Source organism: Physcomitrium patens, chromosome 12, assembly GCF_059467195.1.
Source record: "Physcomitrium patens ecotype Gransden chromosome 12, ASM5946719v1, whole genome shotgun sequence".
Taxonomy (NCBI): Eukaryota; Viridiplantae; Streptophyta; class Bryopsida; order Funariales; family Funariaceae; genus Physcomitrium; species Physcomitrium patens.
Window position 1 is genome coordinate 14,222,906 of NC_143421.1, and position 21,684 is coordinate 14,244,589.

The 21,684-nt window shown below is 31.9% G+C and overlaps 1 protein-coding gene across 1 annotated transcript; it reads left to right on the top strand.

The window, feature by feature from the left end:
- Positions 1-3,448: 3,448 nt before the first annotated feature.
- On the top strand, positions 3,449-5,503 carry LOC112290027 (uncharacterized). The gene is made up of 2 exons (XM_024535907.3): positions 3,449-3,833; positions 4,824-5,503. The coding sequence occupies exons 1-2, from the start codon at positions 3,500-3,502 to the stop codon at positions 4,943-4,945; spliced, it is 456 nt and encodes a 151-aa protein (XP_024391675.1). The 5' UTR covers positions 3,449-3,499; the 3' UTR covers positions 4,946-5,503.
- Positions 5,504-21,684: the final 16,181 nt, after the last annotated feature.

Genomic DNA, 21,684 nt, shown 5'->3' on the forward strand with positions numbered 1-21,684 from the left:
TTGATAGCCTAATAATTCAAGATGATTAGCTTGTCATTATTAGAAGAAATTGTTATGTGATCAACTCAAATGAGTACAAGGTTCCTACAAAAGTATTTTGAAATAATATAAAATCTCCAATTTTTGTGATAGATTTTGATGGTGATTTAAAAAAAAAAAAAAAAAAAAAAAAAAAACATTTAAGAAATTATTACTATTATTTTTATTTAATTATTATTATTATTATTATTTAAGAAACAATAGATAAATAAACAGTATAAAATTATACTAGTATAACAACTTTATTTTTATCTTTTTATTTTTTATAAACTTTAAAAGTTAAAATTTGCTTTTATATATAGAAAGAGGGAAAATTCTCCCAATAATCAAGCTTCTTAAAACTAATAATTTTTAATAATTAATCATAATTTAGGAATTGACTCCATTCTATAATGCATAATAGCTTCTAAGTTCTAATAATTAGTTGTTTTTTACAAACTTTTATTATTCAACAAAACTAATTAACAAAGATAAAGGAAAAAAAGAGTATTTTGGATTGTAGGATCTTGACAAAGATGCTTTTTATTATACCTTCAATGTGCTAGCATTAATGATTAATAACCTCTAATAATTAATAGATTTTTTTGTAATGAATCATATGAATTAATCATATTTTTTTACATATATAGTTTTTATAAAATTAATTATATTTTTAAAAATAAAATAAGTTTACACATTTTATGTAATAATAATAAAAAAATTATAAGAATATGAAATAGACCTATTCTATTATTAAATTTATCCATCCATTCTAACCATCATAAAATTAAAAAAATTAAAAAAAATGACTTCTAGACTTATTTCTCTATTACTTTGTAATCATTTTTTAATTTATTAAGTTGTGTATCAAGTCTTGTTAACTAATTTATTATAAACATTTCTACCCTAAGTTGTTGACAAGAATGAAGAAGGCTTCACTCTTGTCTCTATATATACTATCTAACCAAAGAGCTACATGGCAATGTTTTATAGGACTTCTAACATATATTGACTTTGCAAGACACATATCTAAACTTGCAAGACAAGTTTTTTATATGTGTGCCACATAATTAGCTTGTTCCACAAGCTATCTACACATGTGATATGTGGTTAACTTGTTGATCAAGTTTTTAAACTACTAATCAATTATAAACAAGTATAAAGTCAAAACCATGTCTTTTAAGCTTCTAGGAAGCATCTCTAGAAGATATTATGAAATTAATTTTTTTTTACATACTTCTACCTAATCATATAAGTAATTGTTGGAATAAATATGTATGTCTATGAATCTACCATAGATAACTTATTCAAATCTAAATACTATTAATTTAAAAAATAAAAAAAACTTAATATTGTGCATCAAAAAATATAGATACATATTTTTAAACTTATAAGCTAATTTTTTGTCAAATAATTCACTAAACATGCTAACAAAGATTAAGAACTTATTAAACATGTTAATAAAGATTAAAAAATTATTAAAAATGTTAACAAAGAATAAGAATAATTTAATTTAATCATTTTCATTGAATTTATAAAAATATTTATTTTATATTATTAATTTTATAAAATAAATAAATAGATAAAATAAAAAAATGATTATAAGATAATTATTAAATAACTAATTAATAACAATAAAACGGATAATGTAGTTTATAAGAATAAAGTTTTGATTATTGACTTTTAAGAAAAATCATCTAAACTTAATCTTTTTACAAACATACAAAAAAAAACCACATATATTAATAAAATTATTTTTAAAATCATATATATAATCAATTAAAATTTCTCCATTTATTCATTAAATAACAAAAAAAAAATTATTCTAAATTATAAATTCTACAATAATTTAAATTTATTAGATATGATTGATCTTTTGTAATACTAATAAAAATTTCATGCTCTTTAGCAATTCTTGTTATTGATTAGAAACTAGTTGATAACTGACTATTTATTACGTTGATACTTTAAAATAATTTCATTAAATAATTAACTAAATTAATTAAAACCATAATTATAATTAATGTTTATAATTATAAATTATTTAAATATATTGAATATTAATAAAAGATATAAAGATTTTGTTTATATTTAAAATAATAATACTTAAAATATTAAAAAACTTGGTCCTATTGATATGCATCAAAAATCAAATCTTGTATATCAATATATTTCTAAAAATTAATAGTTATTGAATTGACTACACAAGTAGCAGAATATTATGAAGATGACATCGAACTCACAACTTAACAGAACAAAAAGTATAAATTATATAAACTATGTAGTAGTGTTTTTAATTAATTTGAATAAAATATTAAGAATTCAACATTATATTTTTGTTACTTTTAGAAACAATGCAATTTTAGATTTTAAGAATGCCAATTAAAAATCTAATAGGATTTATACTTTGTACTTTTTTTTTTTTTTTACAAGTGAATCAACTGTATTTTTACTTGAGCTCATAATTATGTGGGCTTACAATTTATAAAAAATTTATAAATGTATCATAAAATAATAGTATATTTTGATGTAATATCATGTATTTTTTTAACATAATATTTTAAAGTTTGAAAATAGAAATAAAATGCCAATTTGGTGCACTCTGCTTATTTAAAATCAACATAGTGTAATGTTATTCATGCAGTTTCCTATTTATAAATGTTAATAAACATATGTGTTTTTAAATCTATACAAAATTAATAATATGTGTATAATCTGATGATAACTTAATTAACCTCCTTTGAACATGACTTTGTTCAAGATGTTTTCTGAATTTTTATTTATTTAAATTCACTTATGGCCCAACTTTGAGATTTCAAGTTTCACATGTGTTTGAGAGAGTAGTATTGATTTCAACTTCTATTTGCATATATCCCCATCATTTATCTATATATATATATATATATATATATATAAATATATCCCCATACTATCCATTCCTTAGATCTAATCCACATTCAATTCTAAGTTATTCACAGCACGAATCTGCATCCAACTAATTTCGAGTTCAATTTTCCAAACCCTCAAATTCTATTTGAAGCATTCAATCTAATTCCCACACAACAACGGCTGAACACAGTGGTCGACTAAAATTCCTGCAATGTGAAAACGGAGGTTTCTGAACCATCTCCGTAGTGTGAACGCATGGGCAGCGAAGCAAATCGGTCATCACATGGAATAAAATGCGGACACGGTCAGAGGGTTCAACAGTGACCTGGACAAAGAAAGACGAAAGAAGGCGTTAAAAGTAAGAATAAAAAGAAAAGCCAACACAGAAAGAAAAGGCAAAATGCCGGGCGAGAAAGATGCAAGGTAGTAAAAGAAAAGCATTAGTGAGTGGGACAGGCTGACTAATTGACTTCAGTTCGTCACTTCGCGTTCCACGTCGAGAAAGCCTTTTTGAGTCTTCGCCATAGCCAGCCACATCCCAAGCAAGCGAGAAAGCAAGCAGGCTGCTGAGAGTCTATTTTTTCGCGTCTACATGATCCCCATCGGGATAGAGTTCTCCTTGAACCTTCGGATTAGAACCCAGCGAGCGAGACGATCACCCAACAAGATCAATTGCGGGAGTTGTTGGCTGGATTCCGAGCTCCACTACTTGAGGAATTCGAGGTGCGGGGTTTCGGGAGCGATGGCCTACGTTGATCATACGTTTTCAATCAGGGACGACGTCAGTGGCGGGACGTTTATTGTCCACAACGGCCCTCCTGTGAAGGAAATTGCGCTCGCTGTCACGCTCCTCGCGCTCGGCACGCTCGGAATCATCTTTGGTGTTTTTATGGCGGCGTATAAAGTTGGTGGGGATACCGGTCACGGTGAGTGCGCTGCGGTTGATGCGCTTCGTGCTTTTACTCTTGGTTTGTGCGTGGTTTAGAGGTTTTGTGGTGGCGAGGATTGGCGATTTTGGGTGGGTTCTGATCGGGGGTTTCGTTTGCAAACCCTTGTCAAGTGGCAGATTCTTCTTGATGTGTCGCGTGGTGGTATCGTGATCCTGGCAACTTTGAAGAGTTGAATTGGATCACGTTTTTAGATTCAACAGCGTGGAACGAGTTGATGAGATTTGTGTACTGAGAAATGTAGCATTGAGGTTGCCAGGAGTTTTATGATACCGTAAGTAGTTTACGGTGTGCAGTTGCTCTCCTACCAAAAACTAGAGTTTGAACGTCAACCATAGGGATAGTTGGACAACCATCCAGAGAATATGTGCATTTTAGACTGTACGAATCATGGTCGTTGAGTTGAGTTTGCTGTTTGCTTTAGGTGATCAGGGCTGGTGAATTGCTCACTCTTTTCTTTGTACTCTAATTAGATTAAGTACTAGGGCATCCATGATTTGGTCTCGTGGGTTTGTTCGCCTTGTAGGTATTTCGAGATTTTTTTTGTGTTTTCGTGCCTGTGATGACAAACTTCCTCGAATAAGGGATAGTGCCGCAACACTCTCCGTCCAGAATTTAATTAATATTCTATTGGGCCTAGATAAATTGGATATTGTGATATTTGTTGTCAATAGGATTTTTTTTTGTTTAAATGATCAAAATAAGATACTCTTTTGTTCGCTTAGTTTGTGGAATTTCAAGATTGTTGTGAAGTCTTCCATTGGAATGGTTGGAATGTTAGATGATTATCTCATGGCTGGATCCAACAAATCTAAGGAATTTGAAATTTTGATTCTACCACACACATACACCACTCTGTTGATTTCTCTTTCTGATATCTCATCAGTGGCCATTTGATATGTTAGCAGGTGCAGGCATTGATAGGAACTACGGTTCTGATTCTTCTTTCCATTGTGTGTTCTGTGACAGGCATCGCTTTTGCCATCCTTGGAACACTTCTATTCCTGCCCGGGTTCTACTACACTAGGATTGCGTATTATGCTTACAAGGGTTACAAGGGCTTCTCCTTCTCCAACATCCCGGCTGTCTGAGAAGAAGTTGTAAAGTTGGGCATTTCTCGAAGTGGCTGGAATCTAGGTTGTCACTTGTGCATCTTTGGGTTTGAGACAGGATTCTATGGATAAAAAACAGGAGCAGAATGGCACCAAAGTGCGTATATGTGAACATAAATGCTTTTATATTCCAGGTGGGCGTGGTGCATTCTCAATCATCTTGGGCTTGGCTTCAAGCGCTTCATTGCCATTCACGAGAATCCAAACATATTATATACCACTGCTGCAGCATCCTCTCTTCAGTTTTCATGAAAGAAATTTGGTGTGGGCGCTCCGAAATACTAAATCCTCAAAACATTGGCTGGTCTTCTATTGTATCTATTTGTACAAATCCTTTCTACAGTCTTGGAGTAGAATAAAACGATTCAACGAGTGAGATGTCTGATACAAACACGTACATATTTGCGATTACGATGTGTTGCTTCAATCCTCTTGTAGCTTCCTAGTAGAGAGAGGCTTCTGTAGGTCTAGTTGACCTTATTATGCTTTTGAGCATGTGTTGAGTAATATCGATTGAATGATTGAATTTCCTTGCAATGTGCTACGTTGTCTTTGATTTGAATGTGTCAAAGCAAAATCAATTTTTTTAGTTTGTTGTAATATACAATTAAATTATCATTATTACTACTGTTTTTCTTTTCTTTATTCTTTTTAGAATTTCATTTCAGAGATGCTTATTACATTTTCTAGGCTGTTTATTCTTGAATCTGTTTCCAATTTTGGAACTTCGAATTTTCAATGTACTTGAGAGTATGACATTCTGATGCATTAGAAGTCGATCATCAAAACTGTAGTTGTAAGTATTTGCAATCTTAAGTAATTATTTGTATCATTGAATTGTAGTTAAACCTGTCTATTATTAATAATGTCAATCATTAGTTAACAGAGAATCTCAAACTGAAGTTAGTCAAAGTATTACGTCATGTTTTCTTTGAAATGAGGTCATGTATTTAGAATAGCATTTCCTTATAACTAATAAAATTATATCAAAACTATTTTATTACATAAAATAAACCTCAAGCTTATTTTTATTTTAAGGATAATCAGACATTTTTAGATTTTTTGGAATTGTAGTTAAATTTGAAGTAGTTTAAAATCAACATTTTTTAAAAGTTATGTATAGGTGTGCATGCTTGTGTGTGTGTGTGTATATATATATATATATACCAGTGAATATTGCCTGTCTCATTCTAAACTTCTAAATTTGCTACCAATATATTTGTTTGTGCCATTTTTGGATACTATTTAAATCATCCAAGCTTTTGCCATTAGGTTTTCAAAGTTGTCTTCCTTAGAAATTTGTTAATAATCTTGTAAGGTATTGTCTTCAAATCCTAGAGAACCTTTGTGCTTTTCAAATAGTCTTTAAAGTTTCAATAAATTATCTAAGAATCACACTTAGTTAAAGCATCTAAACAAATTATCAGGCTTGAATTCATTCATTCATATGTATTAGTAATTCAACAATGTCTTGCAAAAAAACAAAGGCAAGAAATTAAAGACCATGAAATCCACCACAATTATAGAAGCAGCATTGCTTTTCAAAGCTTCAATTAGGAGCTTCCAAGTTCTATGCTTAGTGATATCATAGTCCTACTAAAAGGGGACTGGACTCGTTCTAAGATCTAAAACTTTTCCAATCCATAGGAACATAAATCCTGTCACAACATAGGATAGAACAAACTAAAACAAAATTGAACAAAATTAAACTGAATGGAATATGAAAGGCAAAACAAAGCAAAAGTTAATAGAACAGAAAAAAACAAAATAGAAGAGAAAAATGCAAACCAAACTTTACTAAAAAAAGAGACTAAAGCCATACTTGACCAAATATCCAAATAGTCTCAGCCAGTCTTAATTATACTTTGTCCAACCATCTTAGAACTATTTAGAATGTTTTTAATGGTAGATCCATCAAAATAACCACCACTTCTAGAAGATTTTAGAAATGGGCCTACTTAGATAACCACCTTAAGTCTTTTCTAGAATGTCCCATGGTAGATCCCATATAGACCACCAACCTAGTCTTAATTCTAAAAACTTCTCAATAACAGTTTCAACTACCTATTTCTATACGTCAACAATACAAATATCTTAACTATGCCCCATTATAGTTAATCCCCTTCCATTAATGCGGAATGTCTTAGTTTTGCTCTGGATGGTATCTCCAAATTATTTCTTGATAATAGATGAGATTTTGTATAAGTTTCCATGTTGCATTGTGAATGGAATAACCTTTTCAAAGGACTTTGTATAGAAGTTGTGGATGTCTATTGCTAGAGCCAAAGTAACGATGTTCCAAAATGTTGTCTATTTCATACTCATGTTTGTCATTAATCATAACCAGTGGTGGTTGTAGTGATTGGTGTCGGTTTGGGAAGTACCTTGGTTTAGTATGAAACTCCTTGAGCTGCAAAACATGAAAGATTAGATAGATCCAAATATGTGACAAAAGCTCGAGGCAATATACAACATCAAAAATTATTGCAAAAATGCAAAAAGGTCCAAGCCACTAACGTGCCAATTTATGGACTTTGGTTGATGTAGTAAGTGGAAAGTTGGCATTGGAGAGTAACACCTAGTGACCTTCTTGGAAGGTCTTGTATTGCTGGTGGTTATCTGTATATTGCTTTTGTTGATTCTGTGCAGTAAGAAGCTAGTGTTGTGCTTCTTGTAAGGTCGTTGCAAGCTGTTGTATAAACTCTTCTATTGTGAAGTTATTGGTGTCAATGGAATGATAGACAATTGCTAGTATAAGTGGATGTTGATTAGTGTTAAAAAAAAATCGTAAATGATTGGAATTTTCTTGGATACTATTATTATGAGCAAATTCCAAGGACGTCAAATATTCACCCAAGTTATTATAGTGAACTATCACAAATATCCATAGCATATCTTCTAAGGCCCAATTTGCATGCTTCGTTTGTCCATCTATTTGAGAATAGAAGATTATGGACATGACAAGTTGTATATTCAATAGCTTGAATAAGGCCTACTATAAATTCCTTATGAAGCCTAGATCTTGATTTAAAATGGTGACATGAAGTAATCTATGGTGACAAAAGACAATGTTGAAAAAGGTCCATGCAAATGCTAAGGCATCAATATTGAAGTGCACTACAGCAAAGTTAAGTTGCTTCAAGAGTCAATCCACAAAGACAACAATTGTAGTATCATTGTGAGGCATTTGCTTTAAATATTTAATGAGATCCATAGTCATCTACTTCCAATGTGCTATAGGTAGTGGAATTAGCTATAATAGACAAAGAGATGCTATGTTGCATGGAATGGTACATTAGCATGACTCACAAGAGTACACAATAGCTTAAACATTACGATCTAAATCTACCCAAAATCATGTCCTTGAGATCTATTTTAGAATCTTCTTATGTCCTAGATGTCTAGATATTGGAATGTTGTGTCTTTCTTGAAGTATGCACATCTAGAAGATAACATCATCATGTATATAAATCCACTTCTTGAAATAGAACAAGTAATTATTGAGATGTTAATATTAATATTATACGTTGATTCTATTTAGTTGATCGATAATCATTTTAAAATAAATATTCCAATGCATAGCTTTGTTCTATTCTGCTCCTCTAATTAGGTTTGAATTGACACTACTAATGGTAGCAATTTTTACATTTTCTTCTAATTTGCCCTTCAAGTTTGGTCTATGCAATAAGATATCTGAAATAGTGTATTGTTGTCTTTACTTGTACTCAAACTGAATATAAAAGAGCTGAAATTGTTCTTTCCAATGATGTTGTGATTTCATATTTTTTAAATTCAAATCATGTAGCAAGGGCCAATGGTTAGTTTGAACAATCACTAGTTTTTCCAATAGATAGCATTTCCATAGCTTTGTGGCATGTATAATTGCTAGTTGCTATCAATTACGTACAAAATAATTGCACTTTGTCCTTCTAGACTTGCATAATTCATACGCCATAAGTTGAAGGCCTGTATCAAAGTCTTGCTAAAAGACAGTACTAATAGCAAAGTTGGAAGCATCAATATCAAATCTACAAGAAAGATTAGAATCATATGGTTGCAGCATTGGAGCAATAATGGGTGCCTCCTTCAACTTATCAAAGGCCTTTTTCTACTCAAGTTTCCATTTAAATGGAGCACCCTTCAATAAGCTTGTTAGTGACGTAGCAATGTGTGCAAATTGTTGAATAAAATGGCAATAATATCCAATAAGGCCTATGAATGAATGGACTTCAGAAGCATCTTTAGGGGTTGGCCAATTCTTTATCACTTTCACCTTATCTTGCTCCATGTACATGCCCCCAAAAAGTGACCTTTGACTTCCAAAGTTCACACTTTGATTACTTATAATAAAAGTAAGTATCTTATAGCTAATGCAACACTTTCTATAGATGTTACTCATACTCTGCAAAGATTTTATTATAAACTAAGATATCATTGATGAAAACAACCACATACTTATTCAAAAGATCTCAAAACAATTTGTTCATGTGATCAATAAAAGAAGCTAGAGCACTTGAAAGACCAAAAGGTAAAATAAGCCATTCAAAATGTCCATAATGCATATGAAATGCCAACTTTTTTATATCTTTTTTTGCAATAGGTATTTGCCAATAGTTCCTTTGAAGTTCCAATTTGCTAAAGATGATTGTACTTTGAAGTTAGTCAAGAAGACCATCTATGCATAAAAGTAAATATGCATTCTTAATAGTCTATTATTGAGGCCTTGATAATTGATGCAAAGCAAAAGTCCACCATCTTTTGTAGATGTAAAGAATATAGGTGCTCCTCATGGCAATATGCTTTCTCAAATGAGGTCTTTTTCTAAGAGTTCGTCCAATATCTTTTACAGCTTTTTAAGTTTATTTGGTATTAGGTGATAAATTGACTGATTTACCAATTTGGATCTAAACAATAGTTTTATTTGGAAGGAGGCACCTTGATTGGATAGCACTCCATTATGTAAGTTGATTGGAAAGACATCTCAATAGTGACATATGAATTATTTTGCTTGTTTTATTCTTTCAATTATCTTTCTTATTATTAAGGCAAATTTTGGAACCACCACATATATTGGTTGCTTATCTTATATTTATTTCTTTATAAATGTCATCCCTACAAATAAGCCTTTAGCTGTATATCAATTTGCTACCTCATTCAATATGGAGGCACAAAGTGTCACCTTTTATCCACCATCTTTGAAAGAGATTATTCTTGCTAGCCAATCAACTTCTTTATTTTTTGCCTCTATCCATGGCATACCAAAGATAACAACATATATGAACTTTGTTACTCTAAACTTCTCCCTCAATGCATAGGTATCACTCAATCTTAAGATTTCTTCTTCACATGTTTTACTCAATACATTCTCTCAATCATCTGCTAGGTATATACTTCTTCTTTTAATTACCTTGGTTTTAATCTCAAGTCAATTGACAATTCCAATTGAGATGCAATTTTTTGTAAAGCCATAATCTACATGCACTCAACATGGATGTCCTCTTATTTGATTTGTTAGACAAACTAGTTGATCCTTCTGATAGTTGTTTAAGGCCATGTTGTTTGTTTCTAAGAGACAACAACTATCTCCAATAATGGCCCTTGATGTCTTTACTAAGAAGCCCCATTTCTCTGCTCTACTTCTTTATCAACTTAGTGAGCCTTGAGATTATAAACCTCCCTTGATTTATTGGTGCGTGAATTTTAATATTTTAAATAATCTCCAATCTAATGGTTTGGCTTTGTAGAATAGGTAAATAAACTTTGTGATAAGTTATTGGTTGGTTATTGACAACCTTGAGAATTAGACTTATGGTTAGGTAGTTTAGTTAGTAACAGTAGGTTGTTAGTAGAATAAATGATTAAGAATTCAAAGGGTCATAAACTTTGGAATCAGTTGGCTGACGAATCATCTTTTAGTAGGATAAATAGGTTGAGGAAAGAGAGATCAAAGCCAGACTATGAGAGCCATAAGCCAAGAGCCAAACTGTGAGAGTCGTAAGTCGAGACTCAGATTGTGAGAGTTGTAAGCCGAGAGCCAACCTATGAGAGTCGTAAGCCGAGAGCAGACTGTGAGAGTCATAAGCCGAGAGCCAGACTGTGAGAGTCGTAAGCCGAGAGCCAGATTGTGAGAGTCATAAGCTGAGAGCCAGACTGTGAGAGTCATAAGCCGAGAGCCAGACTTTGAGAGTTATAATCCCAGGTAAGCTTGGTGTTACCTCTTTGTTTTCTTTGCTTTTATTATTTGCTTATAAAGAATTGTGATTGAGAGAAGTATTGTTGAATTGATAGTCGTAGAATAGATTATGTATTGAATTAAGATAGAAGTAGTAAGCTTTGGTATTTTGTAGTTTGATAATTGATTTCAGATAGCCAGAGTACAATCAATTGTGACACTAACAGACCCAATTCATATAACCAGTCTTTTCCCGTGTTTGAACCCACATCTATTAGTTCAATTATTTTGGTATACTGAAGCTTGAACACAACAAGAACAACATTTTGGCACCGTTGCCGGGGAAATGATAACAATATGAAATGCTAGAAATTGATTGTATAGGAGATGGAATTATATGTTGAATGAGAATGTGAAAAGAACCAATTATAGGGTTACTAATATGTGAGTTATAATTCAAGACAGTATTGATTTTGTAAAGAAGAATGAAAGATTATGAGTGATAATCATGAGGAAAAGGATTATCAAAGAATTAATCGACAAGTAAAAGAAAGACAGGAGCGATTACACATAAGAAATATCCTACGGGAATGACAAAAAAGAATTGCAGGTCCAAGAAAAACCAAAGGAAGAAAAATTCAGATTCAAATAATAAGAGACCAGTGATAATACCAATGGCTGCGGAAGTGCTAGAAGTACCAATTGCAGTACAAATGGGAATAGTAGGAGACCGCACCACAAGTGTGGCACCATTACCTACTTTTAGTGGTTGGTCGGGCTCTGATCCCGATCACCATATATTTCAATTTTTGATAGCCTGTGTGGCTAATAATGGTAGAATTGAAGACATTTGGTTGAGATGGTTACCAACAACTTTAAAAGATATAGCTTTTGAATGGTATATCTGACAACTAGTGGATAGATTTCTCAATTTAGAGGCCTTGAGCAATGCCTTCCAAACCCATTTTAGACCAATTGGATTTGAAGATCGGCTTCAAGAAAGTTTTATGAATAGCAAGATGTTTGTGGGGGAATCCATAGAGTCCTATTTTGGCCGGATCGCAGATATACTTTATAAATGGTCAAATAATCAAATGCCAGATGCGTTTATATTGCCGATATTAATTAATGGTTTGCATCCACCAGAATTGAAAATATTTGTAAAAGAGGCTCAATCAGCTACGGTAGAGGCATCGTTGGAATGAGCAAAGGTGTGGGAAGAATGTCATTATGACCAATTGTTAATAGTGGGAGCCACAATGATTCCAAGTTCAGGAAGCCAACAAATACAATCAAGAAATGTGTCGATGGATAATTATCCACAAATGGCTGCCTCTAATGTGAAGAATGTTATGTTGCAACAATCAATTAATGCTACTCCACTCCAAGCAATAGCGCCAATAATGATGATACCTTATTTTACATCACCAACCTATCAACAACAAGAGTTGTTCACAAATACAACTGTTAAAGATCCAAATGAAGCCTTGTTATTAAATCTAACAAAGAAAATGGAAGAATTGGTCGTGAATTTGGTTAAAGATAAGGAGAAACGACATAAGCCTTCTAATACGAGACCTAATGTATGGCATAATAATTTTAAGGAACAAGGTCATTTTGATACGAAATGTCGATCACCTAGACAAACAAATGTTCAATGTACATTTTGTGGAAGAAAGCACCCTATCCAAAACTGCTGGCATTTACAAAGGCAACAACAATTCAGTAATCAGACCATGATTCCACCGACTCAATGGGAAGTCAATCAAGTTCAAATGAAAAATATTTATGGATGGAATGGAAATCGATTTAATTGACAAAATCGAGCATTCAATAATTTTCTAAGTTCTAATTTTAATCAGAGGTCTGCATCAAACCCCCAGAACTACGGGAAGGAGCAATAGAGATATCAGCAATATGCTCCACCGAGGTCATCAAACAAAATATCCTCCATACTTACGGGACAACCATGATCATTTTCTAATCCCACATGGAACAAGCCTAGTAAGTATATACTGGTGGAGACAACCAATATGCCAAATGGAAGTGCAAGAAGACCACTTCATTGTTTCCGTTGCAGACAGATTGATCATTATGCCAGTGAATGTCTCAATCCCAAAGCCAATGACGATTATGTGCCAATGTGTGTGAATTACAAGCAGTCAAGACATACTTATCAACAATGTAATACTCCGTTCAATTTCAATAATCAAGATCAGCAAATCCAAAGCCAAGGAAAAATGGAGGAGATAAATCAATGTCCTCAAGATTCACCAGTTTATCGGGTAGAAGTAGTCCAAGCTATCCTTACAAGAAGTCAGCAAAAAGGAAAACGACCAATTCAATATTTGGGTAATCCTGAAGCGAAGGGCCAATTGGACCCAATTATGGAGACATCCAATCTAGGTCCTAACATGGGCCCCTTACCTAGTATAAGACCTGAATCGGTTGTGCATCCCAATGAGATACCGATTACGAAGGCTTCAGTTCCGTGTCAAGCTGTTCCATTCTCTACATAGTTTTAGGAAACATAGTTTTTGCTGAAAGATCTTCTCAGAGGTGTGAATTCTAAAGAACCAATATTAGCCCAATTGAGAGAACAATCTTACCAATTGAAAGAACCAATTTTATAGACTCCATCAAATTTAGTTCTAATAGCTTTACCAATTTCTAATATAAAGAAAACTAATTTACTTGCATCGGTGTTTAGGATTAGGAAGAAGAAACGGACATTGGAAATTATCACTAATACAAAACCATATGATATTCTAAAAGATTTGGGTACCATACAGCCCACGATCTCTATGAAGCAACTATTGGCAGTAGCACCTGAGTGCCGAACTATCTTGAATTTCTCATTAATTCATCGCAGATCTCAAAATAAAGAAATCCGAAAAGTAAGTTTGAATCTCGATCTAGGTGCATCAACGATCGATGTCTCAATTGATGGAGTGTAATTATCAGGAGTGCAAGTAGACGGAGGATCTAGTGTAAATCTTATGAATGCCGCTACAATGGAGGAGTTGGGTTTGGATCACATATTACCTATTATAGTAGTTTTGAGAATGGCTGACTCCAGTAGAGTTAAACTTATGGATATTTTACGGAGTATTGATACGATAATTACGGGAATTACCTATAAAATTGATTATATTATCTTTCGATTGCGAAGCTCTATATTATCATACCCAATTTTATTGAGGCGATCATAGTTGTATCAAGCTAAAGCTCGAAATGACTAGGGCCATGATATATTGACAATTGAAAAAGATAATGATAAAATTGTGCTTCAAATGTACCTTTTCCAATATCACAAAGAAACTCAAGTTGCTAGTTCAAAATTTATGTCGGATTGTGAAGATGAGTCTACAGAAGAAGAAATTGGTGCACCTGATTCAATTTATACTGATACAAGGCAAGTTGTCAAGCACACTAGAATGAACTACCAGTGTAGGGGACCGGGAGAGTACTTAGTTCGTCCAGATGTTTTTGACGATTCTAATCATATGATTACATATTGGATGAATAGACAGGATGTTAATCACGTTAGTACTATGAAATTGGAGTTAGAAAGTTCTAATGTGTCAGATTTTATGAAAGATTTTGAAATTGAGCAGAACATTATTCCAGAGACTCCTGAAATTTCACAATGTTAACCAATTAATTTAAGTATAGGAGAGGCTCTCCAAATCATTTTGATTTACGACGGTATAAAAAGCAAGGAGAAAGAAATTTAGATGGATTACTTTTAAATGCATAAAACTGCTTTTGCATGGTCGTATGTGGATTTGAAAGGAATTCCAGCTGAAGTTTGTGAGCATCGAATTATATTAGAAGAGAACGCTATACCAGTATGCCAAAGACAACATCAACTTAATCCAAAATACTCACTTATGGTAAAAGAAGAACTGGATAAACTCTTGGAGGTTGGATTTATCTATGCGATTCCTTTCAGTGAATAGGTTTCACCAATTATTATGGTACCGAAAAAGAATGTAAAAGTTTGCATCTGTCAAGATTTCCAAAAATTAAATACGGCTAACAAAAAGGATTATTTTCCTTTACCATTCACGGATAGTATATTGGATGGTGTCATTGGACATGAATGTTATTCATTTCTTGATGGATTCTCTAGTTATAATCAAGTTAAGATTGCAAAAGAAGACTAGTTAAAAACTACTTTTATTACAGATTGGGGGACCTTTGCCTATAAGGTTATGCCGTTTGGGCTTTGTAATGCACCAACTACATTTTAAAGGGTAATGATATAAGCATTCCAAAATTATCTACAAATTTCAATGGAAATATTTCTAGATAATTTCTGTACATTTAGTACAAGAGCCAAGCATTTAGAATGTCTAGGTCAATGTTTGAATCAATGTACCAAATATGGAATTTCTTTAAATTCGAAAAAATACCAATTTGATGTGTCTTCTAGTAAACTGTTGAATCATATAATTTTGATGGCAAGCATTTCTACAGATCCGAATAAAATAAAGATTATAGTAGAATTAAAGTAACTAGACACTATTATGGGTGTTCGAACATTTGTCAACCATGTCGGTTATTATCGATGATTTATCTATCTATTCACAGTTATATGCCTTCTCTTGACAAATCTCTTGAAGAAACCACCAACTGATGGGACCAGACTATTTTGGACAAAGGAATGTACGATTACATTCAAAACATTGAAACAAAAATTGGTTTCAGTACGAATATTTGTGGTACCTTGTTGGACAAAACCATTCTAAGTTTATGTGGATGCATCTAATGTCGTGATTGGTTCTGTGCTAAGGCAAAAAGATGACAAGGGATTTGATCACCCTATTTATTATGCAAGTCGTCAATTGGTAGCAGCTGAAAGAAATTATACAACAACTGAAAGAAAATCATTGGGAATGATTTATTCCGTACAAAAGTTTTGTTATTAACTTTTTGGTTATAAATTTGTTTTTCATGTCAACCATGATGCTTTAAAATATATAATTAATAAGCCTCAATTGAGTGGTCATATTGCACAATGGATTTTACTCTTGCAAAAATTTGACTTTACTATTTAAGTAAGATCAAAAAAATCACATTCTAATGTAGACCATTTATCTTGGTTATCCAATATATTGGATAATGAACCCATTCATGATGCAATATCCAATGCGGAACTATTTGCGATAGATGTAATTACTCCAAAGTATAGTGAAATAATTCAATACTTGATATTTCAAACCTTTCCACCTAATTTTAATGAAAAGCTTAAACGATGCTTAATATTAAAATGTGCACCTTATACGATGATTGGTGAAACTTTATATAAACAAGGCAAGGATGGAGTTTTGCGACACTGTTTTTATCAGACTGAAGTGAATACTATATTGGAAGGTTGCCACTTGGACAGTTGTGGTGGACATTTTGTAGGAAACAGCATGGCTCGTAAAGCTTTACAGGATGGTTATTGGTGGCCAACAATGTTTGCAGATGCCTACCAATTCATCCGTTATTGTGACCCATGTCAAAGAACGGGTCAACCTATTGGAACTTCAACAATGCCATTGGTACTAATTCTGGCTCAAGTGCCTTTTAAAAAATGGGGAATTGATTTTGTAGGACCAATTGCACTAGCCTCGAGAAATGGACAAAAATGATATATACTGGTAGCAATGGATTACGTAACAAAATGGGCTGAAGCCGTAGCTACAAAAACCAATAGTGTAAGTACAGTAACAACTTTTTTATATGAACATATTATTACACAGTTTGGTTGTCCATGAGAATTGGTTAATGATCGAGGAACTCATTTTATAAATAGTACAATCGAAGCACTTACCACTAAATACAAGATAAAACATCGAAAGACTACACCGTATCACCCTAGAGTCAATGGATAAACGGAAAAGACTAATGGAATTTTATGTAAAATCTTAACAAAAACAGTTTCAGGAGTGGGAACACATTGAGACACTAAGTTGTTTGTAGCTTTATGGGTATACCGTACTGCATATAAAGTTACTACCAATGCTATCCCTTTTCAATTGGTTTATAGCCAGGAAGCAATATTACCTATTGAATTGGAAGTCCAAAGTTTACGAATTGCTATAGATATTAGATTGAGATATCAGGATTCATTATGGCACCGTTTAGAAGAATTGGAAAAATTGGATGAAATTAGAGCCAATGCATTAATGATTATGGAAACTACCCAAAAATGAAGGAAGACTTATTTTGATAGTAAGCTTAGACCAAAGGCTTTTATGCCAAATGATTTGGTACTTCTTTATGATAGTCGATTTAAAAAAATTTCAAGAAAATTTCAAGTTTGATGGCATGGGCCATATCGAGTTACTGACGGATTTCTAAATGGTTCAGTACAATTGGAAGATTTTATGGGTACTAAATTTACGACATGGATCAATGGCAATCAGCTTAAACTTTACTATATATAAACTCGGGACGGGTTTTCTGTTACAAAAGGGGGAGTCGATCCAATTGATTGGACTTTAGTAAGAAGTAGGAGGGGGACTCTTGACAAGCATCATGTTTTCTTTTGTGGTTAAAGAGAAAATGGCGAACATGGTGTCTGAGAAAGCAAGGTTGGAAATTGATTGAAAAGAACGACAAGAGCGACTATAGATAGAGGTTGCTATGTTGTAGAATAAACTAGCCGCATTAGAGAATGAGGCCAATAATTGAGTGTAGACCAATACGCCAGTTTCAGCGACAACACCTTTGGAGATATATGCTGCTACGTCTTTATAAGTTGAGGTTAAATAATGTTTGTGAGGACACTACACAATTAGGAGTGGAGCTATGTAGAATAGGTAAATAAACTTTGTAGTAAGTTACTGGTTGGTTATTGACAACCTTCAGAATTAGACTTATGGTTAGGCAGTTTAGTTGGTAACAGTAGGTTGTTAGTGGAATAAACGGTTAAGAATTCAAAGGGTCATAACCTTTGGAATCTGCTAGCCGACAGATCAACTTTTGGTAAGATAAATATGTTGAGGAAAGAAAGTTCGAAGCCAAACTAAGAGAGTCGTAAGCCGAGAGTAGACTATGAGAGTCGTAAGCCGAGAGCCAGATTGTGAGAGTTGTAAGTCGAGAGCCAGACTATGAGAGTCATAAGCCGAGAGCAGACTGTGAGAGTCGTAAGCCGAGAGCAGACTGTGAGAGTCGTAAGTCGAGAGCAGACTATAAGAGTCGTAAGCCGAGAGCAAGACTATGAGATTCATAAGCCGAGAGTAGATTATGAGAGTTGTAAGCCAAGAGCCAGACTGTGAGAGTCGTAACTTGGGATAAGCTTGGTGCTACCTCTTTATTTTCTTTGCTTTTATTATTTGCTTATGAAGAATTGTGATTGAGAGAAGTATTGTTGAATTGATAGTCATAAAATAGATTATATGTTAAATTAAGATGGAAGTAGTAAGCTTTGGTGTTTTGTAGTTTGATAATTAATTTCAGATAGCCAGAGTATAGTCAATTGTGACACTAACAGACCCAATTCATATAACTAGTCTTTCCCCGTATTTGAATCCACATCTATTAGTTCAATTGCTTTGGTATATTGAAGCTTGAATACAACGAGAACAACATGCTTTCAATAATAAAATATTCTCAATCGATCATATGCTAATTTCTTTGCATTGATGGGCCAAAATTGACTCTTAACCTTAGTTTCAAAGTCCTCTCAATTATAAATCTACTTAGAGCTCCATAGCTTTGAGCTTAATCTCCACCAAATGCATGCCTCACCTCTCAAATAAGTAGCTACATATATAATTCTTTTAATGGTGTTTGCTTCAGATAGTTAGAATTATCATCAAATGTTGAGGAATCATTGGCATACATCTTCTTACGTTGAAGTTTCAAAGTAGGTATAGGGCTTATTCAATTTCAACCTAGTAGATGTGAACTTCTTTGCTATAGAGGCTTCTATTTTCCCTTGTAGAGTAGTTATTTGGCTTAAGAGGTGTTATATTTGAGTCTCCATCTAAGATTGCTCCGCCATATCTTCCATATTACAATTTTCTTGTTAGAATTTGCTATTATAATGCCTTTTTTTTTTTTTTTTCCAGCTGATTTTTTACAAATAGCTCGTGGTAGCTTTAAAATAGTATCCATCATAACCACAACAATTGACCTTTAACTGGACAGTGGCTTTCAATACACTACCAAAGAACAAACTAATACTTGCTCTGTTACTAATAAAACAAGATTGGACTCTTTCTAAGATCTAAAACTCTTCTAATCTATAGCAATATAAATCCCATTACAATGTTAGATATAATAGACCAAAATAAAACTAAATAGAATAGAACATAAAAGGTAAAATAGAGTGAAAGAGAATAGAATAGAACAAAAAAAAAAAAAAAATGCAAAGCAAATTTTATTGAGAAAAATGAACCAAAGCCATATCTAACCAAATATCCAAATAGTCTTGGCTAGTCCTATTTATACTTTGTCCAACTATCTTAGAACTTTTTAAAATATTCCTAACGATGGATCCCATCAATATAATTGCTTCTTTTAGAAGGTTTTAGAGATGGGTTCTACTTAGATAACCACCCTTCTAGAAGATTCTAAAGATGGGATCCATCTAAATAACGGCCATAAGTCCTTTCTAGAATGTTCTACGATAGATCCCACATGCACCACCAACCTAATTTCAATTCTAGAAATTTCTAGAAACTTCTCAAAAACAACTCCAGCTATTCATTTCTATGCGTCAATAATACGAATATTTTATCCGTACCTTATTACAGCTATTCTTAGCAATTTTCAGCAACAATATGTAGATTTTGGTCTTTGATTGATCAAAAGTTGAGTTATTGCTTTGCTTTTTGCTTCACTTTTGATAAAAACAATGAGATATGCAACCAATCAAAGATGGTTTTTATTCCCTTTGGTTTATCTCATTGGTTTATCTTCTTTGATCTATTTTGTATAAGAGATATATGTCATGAGCATTTATTATATCAAATTTCTTTTTTATTAAATAATTTTAAAGCCTTTTTTATTTGTCCATTTTTCAAATATTAGTATTATTGAAATCTACTACTTGGATTGGTTTTATATTAGTTACACAAAATTATTATAAATATATATAAAGGTTGGTCATTTATAACTTCATTATGTATAAATTAAGTTTTTTATACCAATAATATGTAGTAACATTGGCAAAAAAATTATAAAGAAATTAAAAAAAGATTCTAAAATTTATAAAAATTAGTAATATTTGTGGTTTTTAAATCTTAAATAAATTAATACTTAAAGAACAAACAAAGAATTTTTAATATAAGACCGTCTTTAAATGATGTTATATAAGAATATAATTTCTTGGTTTCTATTTTGATTATACAATTTTTTTTTGAAATATTACCTTCTTTTAAAATTTTACACTTAGTTTTGTAGTTTTGCCTTCTTTTAGACAATATTGTGCAATATATTTTAGTTCTTTATAATTTAAGTATAATCCTTCTTATCAATACCAAATTTTTTCTTATGTGGTGAAAGCTTTGAATTGTGCATTTTTAATATGCATATTTTCTATGTTTGATTATATACCTTGATTATTAAAATTATTTGGTATAGATATATATATAAATATTGAAGTGGCATCATACAACTTTTTGATTAGAACTTGAATAATCTAAATATTTTATTAACCAAACAAATTAATTTCTAAACATAATATTTAAGAATCAAACAAATTGAGCAATAATTTCTTTACATCATAAGGTAATCTATGAAGAAATGATTTATTTGTTTATTTATTTATTTTAATATCCTACTTCATCTTTATAGGTTTCTATAATTTAATTAAAATCTACTTTATTAAATTAAAAATCAACATACCTTTTAAACTCTTATTATTCAAACTTTAATTTAAAATAATTTAATTTAAATACATCTAATATATCATATATCTAATACATGTAAAGAATCTATTATATATTTTAATTTTAATCTCTTTTATATTAAATTGTATGTATACAAACCCTGTTCAACATAAAATCAAATAAATTCATGGTTCATTATTTGACTTCTTAAATACAAATAAACAGTTGTAAGTATTAGAGAATAATGTCTTTTTTTGATTTTAGATTAAACATGATTTATATATATGACTTAAAATAAAAATAAATCATCCTCTAAATTTACAATCCATCCTTATTCTATATACATTTTAAAATGGGATTTGAATACAACAAGCCTAAAAGATGTATTAAGCAATAATTTAATCTTGATTTTGGTTGTGTAACTACAACCTGTAAAGAGGCAAAGGAAAAGAATGACAAGGAAGAGATAGTTTGATTTAACTAAAATAATACCAAATTCTAGTAATTAAAGTTTTATTGATTGATTGATTGATTTATTTATTTAGGAAGTTAATTTATTCTAGAGACGATCTGATTATCTTTCTTTTAAAGATTAATTGAAAACCATGTATTGAAGTTCAAAACTAAGTATGTTATTGTAGATTATATTGCAGACATTAATAAAGAATTTGGTTTTTAATAGATAATTGAAGACAATTTTTGTTATTGAACAA

What these genes read in the sequence shown, in the direction of transcription:
- LOC112290027 (XM_024535907.3), top strand. Translation starts at nt 3,500, where the DNA reads ATGATCCCCATCGGGATAGAGTTCTCCTTGAACCTTCGGATTAGAACC. An exon ending in TGGTGGGGATACCGGTCACG is followed by an intron (nt 3,834 to 4,823) that starts GTGAGTGCGCTG and finishes GTTCTGTGACAG; the next exon opens with GCATCGCTTTTGCCATCCTT.